This window comes from Syngnathus scovelli, chromosome 20, assembly GCF_024217435.2.
Source record: "Syngnathus scovelli strain Florida chromosome 20, RoL_Ssco_1.2, whole genome shotgun sequence".
Lineage (NCBI taxonomy): Eukaryota > Metazoa > Chordata > Actinopteri > Syngnathiformes > Syngnathidae > Syngnathus > Syngnathus scovelli.
The window spans coordinates 4,372,511-4,386,812 of NC_090866.1; the positions used below are offsets into that span (position 1 = coordinate 4,372,511).

At 47.7% G+C, this 14,302-nt stretch overlaps 1 protein-coding gene and 1 long non-coding RNA gene across 7 annotated transcripts; one reads left to right on the top strand and one right to left on the bottom strand.

Moving 5' to 3' along the window:
- Positions 1-213: 213 nt before the first annotated feature.
- LOC125990039 (hydroperoxide isomerase ALOXE3-like) lies at positions 214-14,130 on the bottom strand. Of its 5 annotated transcripts, none has more exons than XM_068649259.1 (18): positions 14,030-14,130; positions 13,831-13,952; positions 13,562-13,755; positions 7,535-7,710; positions 5,366-5,617; positions 5,017-5,221; positions 4,858-4,939; positions 4,676-4,795; positions 4,503-4,606; positions 4,211-4,383; positions 4,000-4,143; positions 3,731-3,934; positions 3,485-3,571; positions 3,231-3,397; positions 3,032-3,153; positions 2,857-2,957; positions 952-1,122; positions 214-874 (listed from the first exon to the last, which is right to left on the bottom strand). In XM_068649259.1, the coding sequence occupies exons 5-18, from the start codon at positions 5,510-5,512 to the stop codon at positions 695-697; spliced, it is 2,007 nt and encodes a 668-aa protein (XP_068505360.1). In that variant the 5' UTR covers positions 5,513-5,617; positions 7,535-7,710; positions 13,562-13,755; positions 13,831-13,952; positions 14,030-14,130; the 3' UTR covers positions 214-694. The 5 variants fall into 5 exon arrangements, with proteins under 5 accessions (XP_068505360.1, XP_068505361.1, XP_068505359.1 ...); XM_068649260.1 differs by having other exon boundaries at positions 983-1,122; positions 14,045-14,123; XM_068649258.1 differs by having other exon boundaries at positions 14,045-14,106.
- On the top strand, positions 5,613-7,146 carry LOC125990071 (uncharacterized). 2 transcript variants are annotated; one of them, XR_007488806.2, is made up of 3 exons: positions 5,613-5,944; positions 6,366-6,570; positions 6,638-7,146. It is a non-coding gene; the product is annotated as an uncharacterized lncRNA (long non-coding RNA). The 2 variants fall into 2 exon arrangements; XR_011085995.1 differs by having other exon boundaries at positions 6,366-7,146.
- Positions 14,131-14,302: the final 172 nt, after the last annotated feature.

The window sequence follows — 14,302 nt, forward strand, 5'->3', positions numbered from 1 at the left end:
TAAGTTAATTTATTTTTGTGAACACATTTTTAGTTATGTATATTTTTATTTCCTTGCAAGAGATTATTACAAGAAAGATTAATATAAATTAGCAGTGTTCTGCATACAGTATTTGAGTTTTAAAAGGGTTTATGCCTTCTTGGTGGTCATTGTTTACTGTTTATCGTTTTTGTTTCTATATGTAATGTTTGAAACATAAATGTGTCTGTCAGGTACATTGCTACAAGTTGTTTAACTTTAATAAATCAAACACTGACGGGACAATCCTGTACCTCTTTCTTTTCGACCAGAAATACGTTGCGTTGGTCAGGGGGTACTTGGCTGAAAAAATATTTCAAAGGGGGTACATCACTGAAAAAAGTTTGAGAACCACTGGTCTAGAAGACTTAACAAGAGTTTTCACCTCTTACTCTATGGGGGAATTTGTCTAAAGCAGAGAAGCAGAACTGGTAATATGTAATGCTAATTTATAAAGCCGTTTAAAACTCAACACATGAGTAGAACAACCATGTTGATGCCATGAAAATGATCTTGTCATTTACATGCAGTACTTAGGAAAAGCAGAAGAAAAATACAATTTGCATAACTTTGAACACATTGTTGTAGTCTGTTAAGTGGATATCAAGAAATATAGAATAAATGTTGAGTTTTGCCGAACGCTCTCGGTTTGGAACGTAACGCCTCGTGTCACTTCTTACTTCATAATGCTGCTGTCTAATTGACTCGGGTCCAAATTTGTGTACGGCACTTCAAGCTTAGCGTTTCTGGCCTTGATAACATTGCTAAGGTTGGACAAGTCTGCTTGAAACTTCATCATCATCAGCTTGACTTCGGGCTCCTGGAATCGTTCCTCAGGATAGGAACCGAGCGGAACCTGCCAGCATCGTAACACAGAGAGAATTTGTGTTTGAGTATCACCCCCCGAATTGTCTTTAACGACACTCAACTTACAGAATCCGAGTAGTCCTGTGAGAGCACGTACAGAAGCACGACTGTCTTGACCGACTCGCCGATGTTCGGGAGCGTCTCCAAAATGGTCGCCATGCTGGTTTGTCCTTTGGTGGTTGGAGACGGCTTGCGCAACAGTAAGGAGCCGTTGGGGATGAACATCTGGTAGTCAAACTGGAGGAGCAGATAACGAGTTAGCTCGTCCTTTGTCCTTATAGCCCAGGGGTGTCAAACTCATTTTTGTCGCGGGCCATATTGTAGTCATAGTTTCCTTCGGAGGGCCGTTTTGACTGTCAACCCAAATAAATGTATGAACGTCTCGTGTACAGTATAGGCTACAAAACAACCTGCAGAATAACAAGTTTTGGAATCAGACTAGTAAAACCTGTTCAAATTTTTAAAAAGTTGAATGGTAATAAAAATTGCTTGAAACATCTTTTTAAAAGTGAAGACAATTTGCAATTTGAGTTTTCACACAAAGTCGATGCACAATTTGTCTTTGCGGGCCAAATATAATTGATGTTTTTTGCTTGAAATAAGACTGAAAAAGTGGGGGTTGTCTTACATTCGGGATCTCTACATTATACCCATTCACTTGTGCGCAGCGGTAAGTTAAAGGTTGCTGGTATCGACTGAGTATGTTGCTGTGATCGTGTGCGTCTTTGACACAAAGTGAGTATTTCCATTTCATTGTTACGACTGTCCACTGTTGTGCCGTTTGTCCGATCGCAGTTTGCTTCGTGTGCGTGCCGTTTGATTGACAGCTCCGGCTCGCTCCTTTAAGTTTGCCTCGCATCGTACGAGTAGCCGTTACGCAGCGCCACGGCGACTAACGGTCGCCTGCAAATGTATTTTGTTGTCTCGATGACTTATGTTTGGTATGTTGCAGAGAGTATTTCATTTATGGTTTTTTAGTATAGCGGAACCATCACACACAGTTAGTCATGTAATGTGTGTGCCATCTACTAATGTTGTGTGATGTCAGAGGTTGAGTGTTGACTTACGAGCTGTACTTCTGTCTGTTGCAGAACCACACACACACACACACACGCACACACACCCCACACACCCTTCACACGCGTCATACAGTAATCACACACTAGAATCGCATTCACACACCCAAAGACTCATCCATGTACACGCCTGCTCTCACATCATTATGACCAAACGTGTGCCTATATCCTTTTGCCAGTTTGCCTGTATGCCCCTATGAGCCACAGTGCCTGTTACTTTTTTGCCAATAATTCAGTAAACCAATCAAAACTGAACCACGTCTTCTCTCCTGTGTTCTGACCGACACCCGGGGGAGAAAAGAGCATAACCATCCGAGCCAACCTCCTATACAGTCCTCAGGCTCCCCAACAATAGCATTAGCAGTTTGCATTATTTTATTGCAATGTATTTCCTTATTCAGATTTGTTTAAAGACTACGGTTACAGTTAGACTTCACTTTGATGGTTAATGCAGTTATTGCAATTTTGTTGTTTTATCACAGTAGATTGGTTTATTTATTTATTTATTTATTTATTTATTTATTTATTTATTTATTTATTTCATTTAAAAAAACAGACGCCATTCATTTACAAATGTGATTGCACTTTAGTTTACATATTTAAATGTTCAGATGTTAAGATGTGATAGACAGTTTTTGCATGATTTGAATGAGGCAAAATAACATGCTTTTTCTCTCGAATATATTGTTATAATCATTTGTTTCAGATGTAATCATTTTCTGTATAAAAATTAAATTTGGTGTTCAAAAAGTCTTTCTTCAAACTTGAATCTTGAAAAAGAGGGGGTCGTCTTATAATCTGGGTCGTCTTATATTCGGGCCAATACGGTACATTGCGGACCAGAGTTTGATACCCCTGTTTTAGCCCGTCTGTCGGATGGGAATCGTTGCTTCACCTGTCCGTTATTGACAGCAGCATGCTGAGCCGAAACCGTGAAGATCACCAAGGTGATGAACTTGACCACCTCCTCAACATTTTGGAAGGCCTCGGGACACCCTGTGACAAAACATGTGCGAAAAAAGTTTGCTATGCACAGACATTATCTTGAGAAATTCAAATGGGTTTATTACCTGAAGACTTCTTTCCTAAAAAGTAGCGAGTGAAGATCTCCTGGATCCACGCTTGCAGCTCCGAGTCTTGGACCACCTCGTTGTTTGAACGATAGTAGTGTCCGACTACAGCCTGAACAAATCTGACAAACAAAAAAAATCACAATCTGACTCATGGATAGTTCTGGCAATTATGATGATGAAAATTAAAAACAACTACTTGTGGATAATGTTCCAGATTTTAAGGCCGTCATCTCTGTAGTAGAAGTCGGGGATGGACTCGAGTCCTCGAGCGCCAATGTCATCCGGTAAGCAGAGCGAGGTGTACGTTAGCTCGTCTTGCGCCCGGGCCATTAGCTCGAGAGTGCCATCGACTCCAATTGCACTCTAGTCACGCAAAATATAAATCACACGAGCCTGGAATCATGCGTTAAAAATGAGAGCGAACAACAGGGGCGCAAAGATGGGCCGTACCGTTGCAAACGTCCCGGAAGGTCCCAACAGAAACTCACGGCCCTGAGTGTTGAGATGTAGAGTCCAGCGGAAATGAGGAATCAGCAACTACACACAAAGGGAAGTTTGGTTGAAAATCAAAACGGAACTTTTTTTTTTAGACGATGGAGTCTAAAGGGCAAGACCAATTCCTAGTTGATTAATCAGAGGACAAAAAGCTCATTTTGCTGTGATTGTTTTGTCAGGGCAGTTACTGATCTACTGTACCTTGTGTATGGGGTGAATGGCAGAGATGTTGCGGAAGAGGCTCATGGCCCAGACCTCAGACAAAAAGTGAGTATTCTTCAGGTGGGAGATGGCCTGATGAGTTATCATATTTGCATTTTTGACAAAAATCTTGGCAAGGAGCCAATCTGTCTCCGAGTCACTTGGCAGGAAGATTGGGTTCTTTTCTGAGGGTTCTTGATGCACCTGCCGCAAGAGCGAACCACGTCGGAACACTGACTGAGCGGCGGTACCGTTGCTCTGCGAAATACCTGGATTGCGATGGGCACCAGTTTTTTCTCAGGGTTCACGTACAAGAGACAGAGAGGGGCGGGAACTTGGAGTTCCTCCCCGTGATAGAGTTTCCCAGGTATTCCACTCAGAATCTTCTGGTCGTAGAGGAATATGTTCCCCGTCTGTGTGACATTCCAGTGAAGGTTTTAAAATCAAAATGTCTGCCGGGTGACGGAAGTTAAACAATACCTTAATTTCATTGGCCAACGTGCTTCCGTCCTCTAGGAATGGCTTCACCGATTCCTCGCTGACAGGAAAATTTGATGGAAGTTCTGAACAGCGTTTGATGGAACAGGGGTTGACGCCGTTCAGGAACTGGGCTCCATAAAAGTCGTCTTCCTTCCAGTGCTCGGAAACGTAATCTGGTGGGGACGATTCAAGCTAGCTAACGAGGCTAATAACAGAAAAGCTAAGCTAGGACCAACCCGACAAATAAATGGAACAAAAAATATTTATGAGATGGGCAAAGTGAGCGACTCACCTGATATTTGCGTCTTTCTGGTCCAGAAAATTCTTTTTATGTCTTCAAGACTCTGCCAATTTTCCTCAGATGTTAGCATCCCCTTTAGCATGACTTCCAAGATCCTGACGTGCAAGAGTATTCAAATTGTGACTCTTCACAATTCAAGTTTAAAGTCGGATCTGTGAGCTTACCCGACATACAAAGCCTTCTTTGACTCAAGAAATCGTGATATGGACATGCGGGCATCAGCCGGGACATTTGATACCGTGAAGTCGCTGTGGTGAGGAAGTTTTTCATTGATGGAGGTCCATCTGAAAAGAATTGGCATCGTAATTGAAACCACATTCATATATCTTCTCATTTGCATTCTTACCGGAAGAAGCACTTTTTGGATGCCAGTTCGTTTTTGCGATGCTCGATCAGCAACGGGTGCTCGTCTTCGAAAGCCTTCATTGCTAAAAAAAAAAAAAGAAAAAAAAAGAAATCTTAATGTCCAGTAGAAGATGACTGAAAGGGAAACATGAAGCCAAACCTTTTCCCCCTCTCAGCTCCACGACCTCGTTATTAGAAAGCCATTGGTGACACGGGAAAAGCAGACTCTCCCCCTCGGGAGTACTCACGGTTATCTTCGAGCAGAACCACTGGCTTTCGAGGAAGGGAAAACGTTGGCTTTTCTCCACCTTCACCAAGAGAACTTTCCCCAGAGACGAACTGGTTTGAATGGTGTACGTCCCAGTCTAAAATTTAAAGATAATAATAAAAAAGTAAAAAAAGTATATACGTACATAAATAAATAATAAATAAATAAAAATAATTAAAAGCTAAAAACCAATTGTTTAGAATGCGTTAGCATTAGTTGTCAAGCAAGCTGGGCAACTCACCGTCTCGTTCATGAAGTTGACACCCCAGTTGTTCAAGTCTGTGGTCTCGCTCTGCCCTTGACTACCGAGCAAGGTAATGAGAATTCGGTCGAACGTGGCCGTAAAGGAGCGCTCACCTGTCACTACTTCCAGTTTGTACTCTGCCATACTCGCTAAGTATTTGTAGTCCTTAAAAAGCCAACTTGATGGTCAATCGGGTGTCTGCTCAACTGGCACGGCGATGTTCTCTTTTTAATCTTTTCCTCTCTCCCCCTGCAAATGAGTGATCAAGTACAGCATGTAAAATACAAAAAGATTTAAATGTCAAATAGAGGTGAGACAGACAAAGAAAACGTTGAGTTCAACAGGCAAAACACATGCAGATGTAAAAAAAAATAAAACAAAGTCGAGTCGAGTCGCGGAGGACTTGCAGGCCAAGCCGAACAAAACAAAGAGCAGAAGCGCAATTCTTTTATTGTTTGTTTATCAAACAGCAAATATGAAACAAGAAAGTAACAACTCTGTTTTGTTTTTTATTTTCATTTCCAGGTATCAACGATCAGCCTAAAGTCTGGGATGGACGCATGGATGGATTATTAGGTACTTGTTTGCATCTTATACAAAACTGACAAGTTTTCACTTTTTGTCTCCGAAGAAACTAACAGTGGCAGATGACAAATAGTTTAGAGCTGTCAAGACTGTGAAACGTTAATGACATTACTGACATCTAGTGGATGAGACCTTAATTTTTTTTTTTTGTATCACTATTTCACTGGCGTAAACAAATCTCTTACTACTTTACTGCCCCCTAGTGGAGGAACCTTTAATTGTTTTTATTCACTACATCACTGGCGTAGATAAACAATGATACAAAGATTTATTTTTGCATTTGCAACTAATATAACACCGGTTATTGTCTGAGCCCACATTTGAGTGACTATGATTACCACCACCAATTTAGAAAGTGTATTTATTTATATACTTTTTTTAAACTTTTTTTATTATTATTTTTAAATTTTAGACTGGGACGAACACCATTCAAACCAGTTCGTCTCTGGGGAAAGTTCTCTTGGTGAAGGTGGAGAAAAGCCAACGTTTTCCCTTCCTCGAAAGCCACTGGTTTTGCTCGAAGATAACCGTGAGCACCCCGAGGGGGAGAGTCTGCTTTCCCCGTGTCACCAATGGCTTTCTAATAACGAGGTCGTGGAGCTGAGAGAAGGGAAAAGGTTTAGCTTCATGTTTCCCTTTCTGTCATCTTCTACTGTACATTAAGATTTCTTTTTTTTTTTTTAGCTATGAAGGCTTTCGAAGACAAGCACCCGAGCATCGCAAAAACGAACTGGCATCCAAAAAGTGCTTCTTCCGGTAAGAATGCAAATGAGAAGATATATGAATGTGGTTTTAACTACGATGCCAATTCTTTCAAGATGGACCTTCAATCTTAAAAGTTAAAAAAGTTACGCAAGACAGGTGTTTACTTGTCACCCATCAAGAAGCGCTCATTTACTTAATAATGCTGCTGTCCAATTGACTCGGGTCCAAATATGTGTACGGCACTTCTAGCTTTGCGTTTCTGGCCTTGATAACATTGCTGCATACAGTATTTGAGTTTTGAAAGGGTTTATGCCTTCTTGGTGGTCATTGTTTACTGTTTATCGTTTTTGTTTCTATATGCAATGTTTGAAACATAAATGTGTCTGTCAGGTACATTGCTACAAGTTGTTTAACTTTAATAAATCAAACACTGACGGGACAATCCTGTACCTCTTTCTTTTCGACCAGAAATATGTTGCGTTGGTCAGGGGGTACTTGGCTGAAAAAATATTTCAAAGGGGGTACATCACTGAAAAAAGTTTGAGAACCACTGGTCTAGAAGACTTAACAAGAGTTTTCACCTCTTACTCTATGGAGGAATTTGTCTAAAGCAGAGAAGCTGAACTGGTAATATGTAATGCTAATTTATAAAGCCGTTTAACACTCAACACATGAGTAGAACAACCATGTTGATGCCATGAAAATGATCTTGTCATTTACATGCAGTACTTAGGAAAAGCAGAAGAAAAATACAATTTGCATAACTTTGAACACAGTGTTGTAGTCTGTTAAGTGGATATCAAGAAATATAGAATAAATGTTGAGTTTTGCATAACGCTCTCGGTTTGGAACGTAACGCCTCGTGTCACTTCTTACTTCATAATGCTGCTGTCTAATTGACTCGGGTCCAAATTTGTGTACGGCACTTCAAGCTTAGCGTTTCTGGCCTTGATAACATTGCTAAGGTTGGAAAAGTCCGCTTGAAACTCCATCATCATCAGCTTGACTTCGGGCTCCTGGAATCGTTCCTCAGGATAGGAACCCAGCGGAACCTGCCAGCATCGTAACACAGAGAGAATTTGTGTTTGAGTATCTCCCCTGATTTGTCTTTAACAACACTCAACTTACAGAATCCGAGTAGTCCTGTGAGCTCACGTATAGCAGCTGTCACGTGCTGGCGCCCCCTGCGACACGACCACGCCCGTCCTGTCAGCGGAATCACCGCCACCTACCGCGGGCTCATTGACAGCGCTATATCAGCGCCACCAGCGCAGACCCGCGTGTCAGCCGGTCCCGTGATGCTGCTTCGCTCATTCGTCCCTGTAAGCCTGACTCGCTCAACCATTTTGGTATTCCCGCAGAATTGCCTGTCCACCCCACCCAGATCGCCGCTCCAGCACCAGCTATTCCCATCTTTCCCCCACAATAAAGTCTCTGTCGCTACGCACTTGGCCATACTGTCTGCTTCCTTTACAGTACAGGCTGACCATTGCTATGCAGCCAGCGAACAACGAGACGGCATTGAGCCGACTGGAGCGAGCCGAGACCACCATCAGCAGCCTGTCCGCCGACATCCGGACGCTGATCGAGGTGGGTCCACAGCAACAGCGACAGCAGCATGAGATGGCCCAAGTCCTCCAGGGACTGTCGGTAAATGCGTCCCCGACTGTCACGGCTACCCCCGCACCGCCCGTCTGCCAAGGCCAGCAGGCTCGTGGACGTCCCGGAGCCTCGCCTCAGCATTATTGAGAAGTTTAACGGAGATCCCAAGCACGTAAGGGCATTCGTGACTAACTGCCGCATAATGTTCGGCCTCCAACCCGTCACGTTGCGACAGAACCTGCCAGGGTGGGGTTCGTCCTGAGCCACCTCACGGGCGAGGCGCGGCTGTGCGGACTGGCCGAATACGAAAAATGGCTCCGGCTTGTGATTCGTTCGACGCCTTTGGCAGCCTTGGTGGATTCCGGGGCGGAGGGGAACGTCATGGACTTTGGCCTGGCTCGTCAGTGGGGAATCGACTTCCTGCCTCTGAGCCCCTCCATTCCCGCACGTGCCATTGATGGCTGTCTGATCGGCGAGGTGGCTTTTGTGACGGAACCAGTTAAGTTACTGCTCTCCGGCAATCACCATGAAACCATCCAGTTTTTTCTTCTTTCCCTCCCAGGACAGCGGCTCATTCTGGGGCACCCTTGGTTGCGGCAGCACAACCCGGTGCTGGACTGGGAAGTGGGGGTTGTTCGGCAGTGGAGTGAACGCTGCCATCGTGTGTGCCTGAAGGCGGCTACCAGCCCACTTGGGAGAGCCCCGCCCAGGTACAGTCCCGACATCTCCAATGTCCCAGCATTGTATCACGAACTCAAGCAGGTTTTTAGTAAAGCCAGGGCCACTTCTCTTCCCCCACACCGGTCCTACGATTGCGCCATTGATCTGTTGCCTGGCACCTCCCCTCCCAAGGGCTGCGTCTACTCCCTGTCCGCTCCTGAGCGCAGAACTATGGAGGAGTACATCCGGGAGTCCCTGGCGGCCGGCATCATACGGCCATCCTCTTCGCCTGATGGAGCGGGTTTCTTCTTCATGAAGAAGAGGGAGGGCACGCTTCGCCCGTGCGTCGACTACCGGGGAATAAACGAAATCACTATGAAGAACTGCTACCCTCTGCCTCTTCTTTCTTCCGCCTTCGAGACCATTCAAGGTGCCACCCTCTTCACAAAGCTGGATCTTCGCAACGCCTACCACCTGATCCGCATCCGGGAGGGAGACGAGTGGACTTTTAACACCCCGAGCGGACACTACGAGTACTTGGTGGTTCCATTTGGGCTCACCAACGCCCCAGCGGTTTTCCAGTCCTTAATAAATGACGTTCTACTAAACATGCTGGACAAATTTGTGTTCGTTTATTTGGACGACATCCTCATCTTCTCCCGCTCGCTCACTGAACACATCAGACATGTCCGGGCGGTGCTGCGCCGCCTCCTGGAGAATTCGCTCTACGTGAAGGCGGAGAAGTGCGAGTTCTACGGGGCGTAGAGGGGGCCTCTGTCAAATTCCTCGGCTACGTGGTGCGTGAGGGATCCATCGAAATGGGCCCCGGGAAGGTGCAAGCGGTCACATCATGGCCTGTTCCCGAGACACGCAAGCGGCTGCAACAGTTCTTAGGATTCGCGAACTTTTATCGCCGCTTTATTCGTGGGTACAGCACGGTGGCCGCGCCCCTCACCGCCCTTACCAGTCCCGCCTCCCCGTACAAATGGACAGAACGGGCAGAACTTTACTTCTATGACCACTGATTGTACTTCTGCTGCTGTGTATGTATGTGTGTGTGTGTGGGTCTGTATTGTCAATACTCTTATTACATTGTCAATACTCTTATTACACACCGTGTGTGTGTGCGTGTGTGTGAATGTGAGAGAGAGTATTTTATTGTATAGTATTGCACATGTTTATCAGCATGTTAGTGTTTGAATGACTGCAATGTGTAAGTGTGCATTGTCTATGTTTATGTTGTGAATGAATACCGTATTTGCCGGTGTACAGGTCGACTCGGTGTATAAGTCGACCCCCTAAAATTCGACGGAAATTTACGATTTTATGATATATCCTTTGTATAAGTCGAGCTCAATTGTTGCATTATATTAAACTTCAAAATTCAATATGCGAAATTTATTGACGAAATGTGTTCAAATTCCGGGAGGCCGTGCGCATGCGGCTGTTTATAAGCACCGCGGAGGAGACCGCGGAGCCTCATTCGACTTCCAGCGGCCGGCGAGCTCGCGCACGCCGCCCGGCACCAACGGGAGGCCGGAAATAGCTCCAAGCCGAGCGGATCGGCACTTTATAAGCACCGCGGAGGAGATCGCGGAGCCTCATTCGACTTCCAGCGGCCGGCGAGCTCGCGCACCCGCCCGGCACATCCGGGAGGCCGTGCGCACGCGCCAAGTGGCCGAAAATAGCCCCTGCCGAGCGGATCGGCTGTTTATAAGCACCGCGGAGGAGATCCCGGAGCCTCATTCGACTTCCAGCGGCCGGCGAGCTCGCGCACCCGCCCGGCACATCCGGGAGGCCGTGCGCACGCGCCAAGTGGCCGAAAATAGCCCCCGCCGAGCGGATCGGCTGTTTATAAGCACCGCGGAGGAGATCGCTGAGCCTCATTCGACTTCTAGCGGGCCGCGCACTCGCGCACGCCGCCCGGCACATCCGGGAGGCCGTGCGCACGCGCCGAGTGGCCGAAAATAGCCCCCGCCGAGCGGATCGGCTGTTTATAAGCACCGCGGAGGAGATCGCTGAGCCTCATTCGACTTCCAGCGGGCCGCGCACTCGCGCACGCCGCCCGGCACATCCGGGAGGCCGTGCGCACGCGCCGAGTGGCCGAAAATAGCCCCCGCCGAGCGGATCGGCTGTTTATAAGCACCGCGGAGGAGATCGCTGAGCCTCATTCGACTTCCAGCGGGCCGCGCACTCGCGCACGCCGCCCGGTTCAAATTTTCTAAGTGCAACGCAAAATGAGATGCATGAGAAACGGCCTTGGTTACCATCACATTTGAAGCGATGAATACGAAGTTAAATTTTATGACTCGGTGTATAAGTCGAGGTCGATTTTTTTTCGGTCAATTTTGGATCGAAAAAGGTCGACCAATACACCGGCAAATACGGTATGTCAGAGAAAGAAATTGTAAATTCAGTATGAGTAAGTTAGCTGTGTGTGTGTGTGTGTTGTGTGTGTTGTGTGTATGTGTGTGTGAGAAAGAAAGAGATTTATGTCAATGTCTTATTTAAATGTTTTTAGTTAAACTGCACATTGGAGACTGGTCAAACGCAATTTCAAACTTCTGTGGTAACCCTGTTACATAGGATTTTTGACAATAAAGTAAACTTGAACTTGAACTTGAACTTGAACTTGAACGGGCATTTCGGGAGCTTAAGAGGAGATTTACATCTGCTCCCGTCCTCCGAGTTCCCGAGCCGAACAGACAGTTCGTGGTCGAGGTGGACGCCTCGAACATAGGTGTCGGGGCGGTGCTGTCCCAGCGTAGCCGCCAAGACGATCGTCTCCACCCGTGCGCCTTCTTTTCTCGCCGCTTGTCAGCCTCAGAACGGAACTATGACGTCGGAAATCGGGAGCTCCTCGCCGTCAAGTTGGCCTTGGAGGATTGGCGGCATTGGCCGGAGGGCGCCACCACTCCATTCATTGTCTGGACCGACCACCGCAACTTGGAGTATCTGAGATTGGCCAAGAGACTGAACGCGAGACAACCACGGTGGGCTCTTTTCTTTGACCGGTTTGAGTTTTCTCTTTCCTACAGACCGGGTTCCCGTAACACGAAGGCGGACGTCCTGTCACGTTTGTTTCCTGGTGGGGGGGAGGGACAGGGCCCGCCTCCCACTATCCTCCCGAGCTCGGTTCGGGTGGCGGCTCTTTCATGGGAGATTGAGCGCCAAGTGGAAGCCACCTCGCGCGATCAACCTGGCCCCACCAACTGCCCGGAGGGTCCCCTGTTCATCCCTGAAGGCCTCCGGTCGTCCGTCCTGCAATGGGCGCACGACTCACGCCTGGCCTGTCATCCCGGAGCAGCCCGCACGAGGTACGTGGTGGCACAGCGTTTCTGGTGGCCCACCTGGCAAGTGGACACCAGTGATTACGGATTACGTCAGAGCCTGCTCAATTTGTAACCGCTGTAAGACATCTACTAGTCCTCCGGCCGGGCTGCTCCAGCCCTTGCCGGTTCCCCGGCGTCCCTGGTCTCACCTGTCGGTCGACTTTGTCACGGGCCTCCCCCCCTCAGAAGGAAACCCGGTGGTCCTCACGGTGGTGGACCGTTTTAGCAAGATGACACATTTCATTCCTCTGCCTAAGCTCCCTTCTTCGAAGCAGACTGCGTCCATCATGGTGCGGGAGGTTTTTCGTCACCACGGTCTCCCACAAGACATCGTGTCAGACCGAGGCCCACAATTCGCTTCCGCCTTCTGGGCGGAGTTCTGTCGACTCCTCGGCGCTACGGCCAGCCTCTCCTCGGGGTTCGTCGAAGGGGGTCCGGCTTACGCTGTCTGCTCCTTGCTCCGACCACGGCGGCGTGGTCATGTACCTCGTGGATTGGGAGGGTTATGATGACGCGCACCGCTCCTGGGTGCTGAGCTGCTGGATACTCGACCGTTCGCTCATCGCGGAGTTCCATCGCTGTCATCCGGACGAACCGGGTCCTCGGCGCGGACGCCCGAGGAGGGACGAGGGGACCAGGGGTGAGGGTCCGGGGCGACCTTGTCCGCCGGCACCAGGGTCTTCTGCTCCCGCGTCCGTCGATCCTGCGTCCGCCGAGGAGTCGGACGCTTCGACGACGTATTGACCCCCCCACCTGGTCGTCCGGGGGGTTGCCTTCTTTTTTTTGTTTTGTTTCATGGGGACGTCTGGAGCCGTCCCTTGTGGGGGGGGTTCTGTCACGTGCTGGCGCCACCTGTGACACGACCACTGACCTCCTGTCAGTGGAATCACCGCCACCTGCCGCGGGCTCATTGACAGCGCTATATCAGCGCCGCCAGCACAGACCCGCGTGTCAGCGTGTCCCGTGATGCTGCTTCGCTCATCCGTCCCTGGAAGCCTGACTCGCTTAACCATTTTAGTATTCCCGCAGAATTGCCTGTCCACCCCAGCCAGATCGTCGCTCCAGCGCCAGCTATTCCCATCTTTCCCCCACAATAAAGTCTCTGTCGCTACGCACTTGGCTGTACTGTCTGCTCCCTTTACAGCAGCAGGACTGCTTTGACTGACTCGCCGATGTTTGGGAGCGTCTCCAAAATGGTCGCCATGCTGGTTTGTCTTTTGGTGGTTGGAGACGGCTTGCGCAACAGTAAGGAGCCGTTGGGCATGAACGTCAAACTAAGACAAGACAAAATGGAAGAAACCACTTATACGTTATATGCTCACACTTTTGTTTTACTTCCCCCGTCTCAAGAAAAACTGATTCTGGAGCCACCTTGACGCTAACGCACTTGACCATTTGTGGTATGTCCATTATTGATGGCAGCATGTCAAGCTGAAACCGTGAAGATCACCATGGTGATGAACTTGACCACCTCCTCAACATTTTGGAAGGCCTCGGGACATCCTGTGACAAAATATTTTCGAAAAAAAGTTTACTATGCACAGACATTGTATTGAAAAATTCAAATGGGTTTATTACCTGAAGACTTCTTTCCTAAAAAGTAGCGAGTGAAGATCTCCTGGATCCACGCTTGCAGCTCCGAGTCTTGGACCACCTCGTTGTTTGAACGATAGTAGTGTCCGACTACAGCCTGCACAAATCTGACAACAACAAAAAATCACAATCTGACTCTTGGATAGTTCTGGCAATTATGATGATGACAATTAAATATAACTACTTGTGGATGATGTACCAGATTTTAAGGCCGTCATCTTTGTAGTAGAAGTCGGGGATGGACTCGAGTCCTCGAGAGCGAATGTCGTCCGGTAAGCAGAGCGAGGTGTACGTTAGCTTGTGTTACTCCCGCGCCATTAGCTCGAGAGTTCCGTCGATCCCAACTGAACTCTAGTCACGCAAAATATAAATCACATGAGCCTGGAAATGCGTGAAAAAGGAGACTGGGATCAGGACGGGCTGTACCTTTGAAAAAGTCCCGGAAGATCCCAACAGA

Bases quoted from the DNA above. Each gene is read 5' to 3' on its own strand.
- LOC125990039 (XM_068649259.1), bottom strand. From the start codon at position 5,512: ATGGCAGAGTACAAACTGGAAGTAGTGACAGGTGAGCGCTCCTTTACG. The intron at 4,796-4,857 runs GTAAGAATGCAA...AATTCTTTTCAG, and splicing joins TCCAAAAAGTGCTTCTTCCG to ATGGACCTCCATCAATGAAA. The intron at 4,607-4,675 runs GTAAGCTCACAG...CTTGCACGTCAG, and splicing joins AAGAAGGCTTTGTATGTCGG to GATCTTGGAAGTCATGCTAA.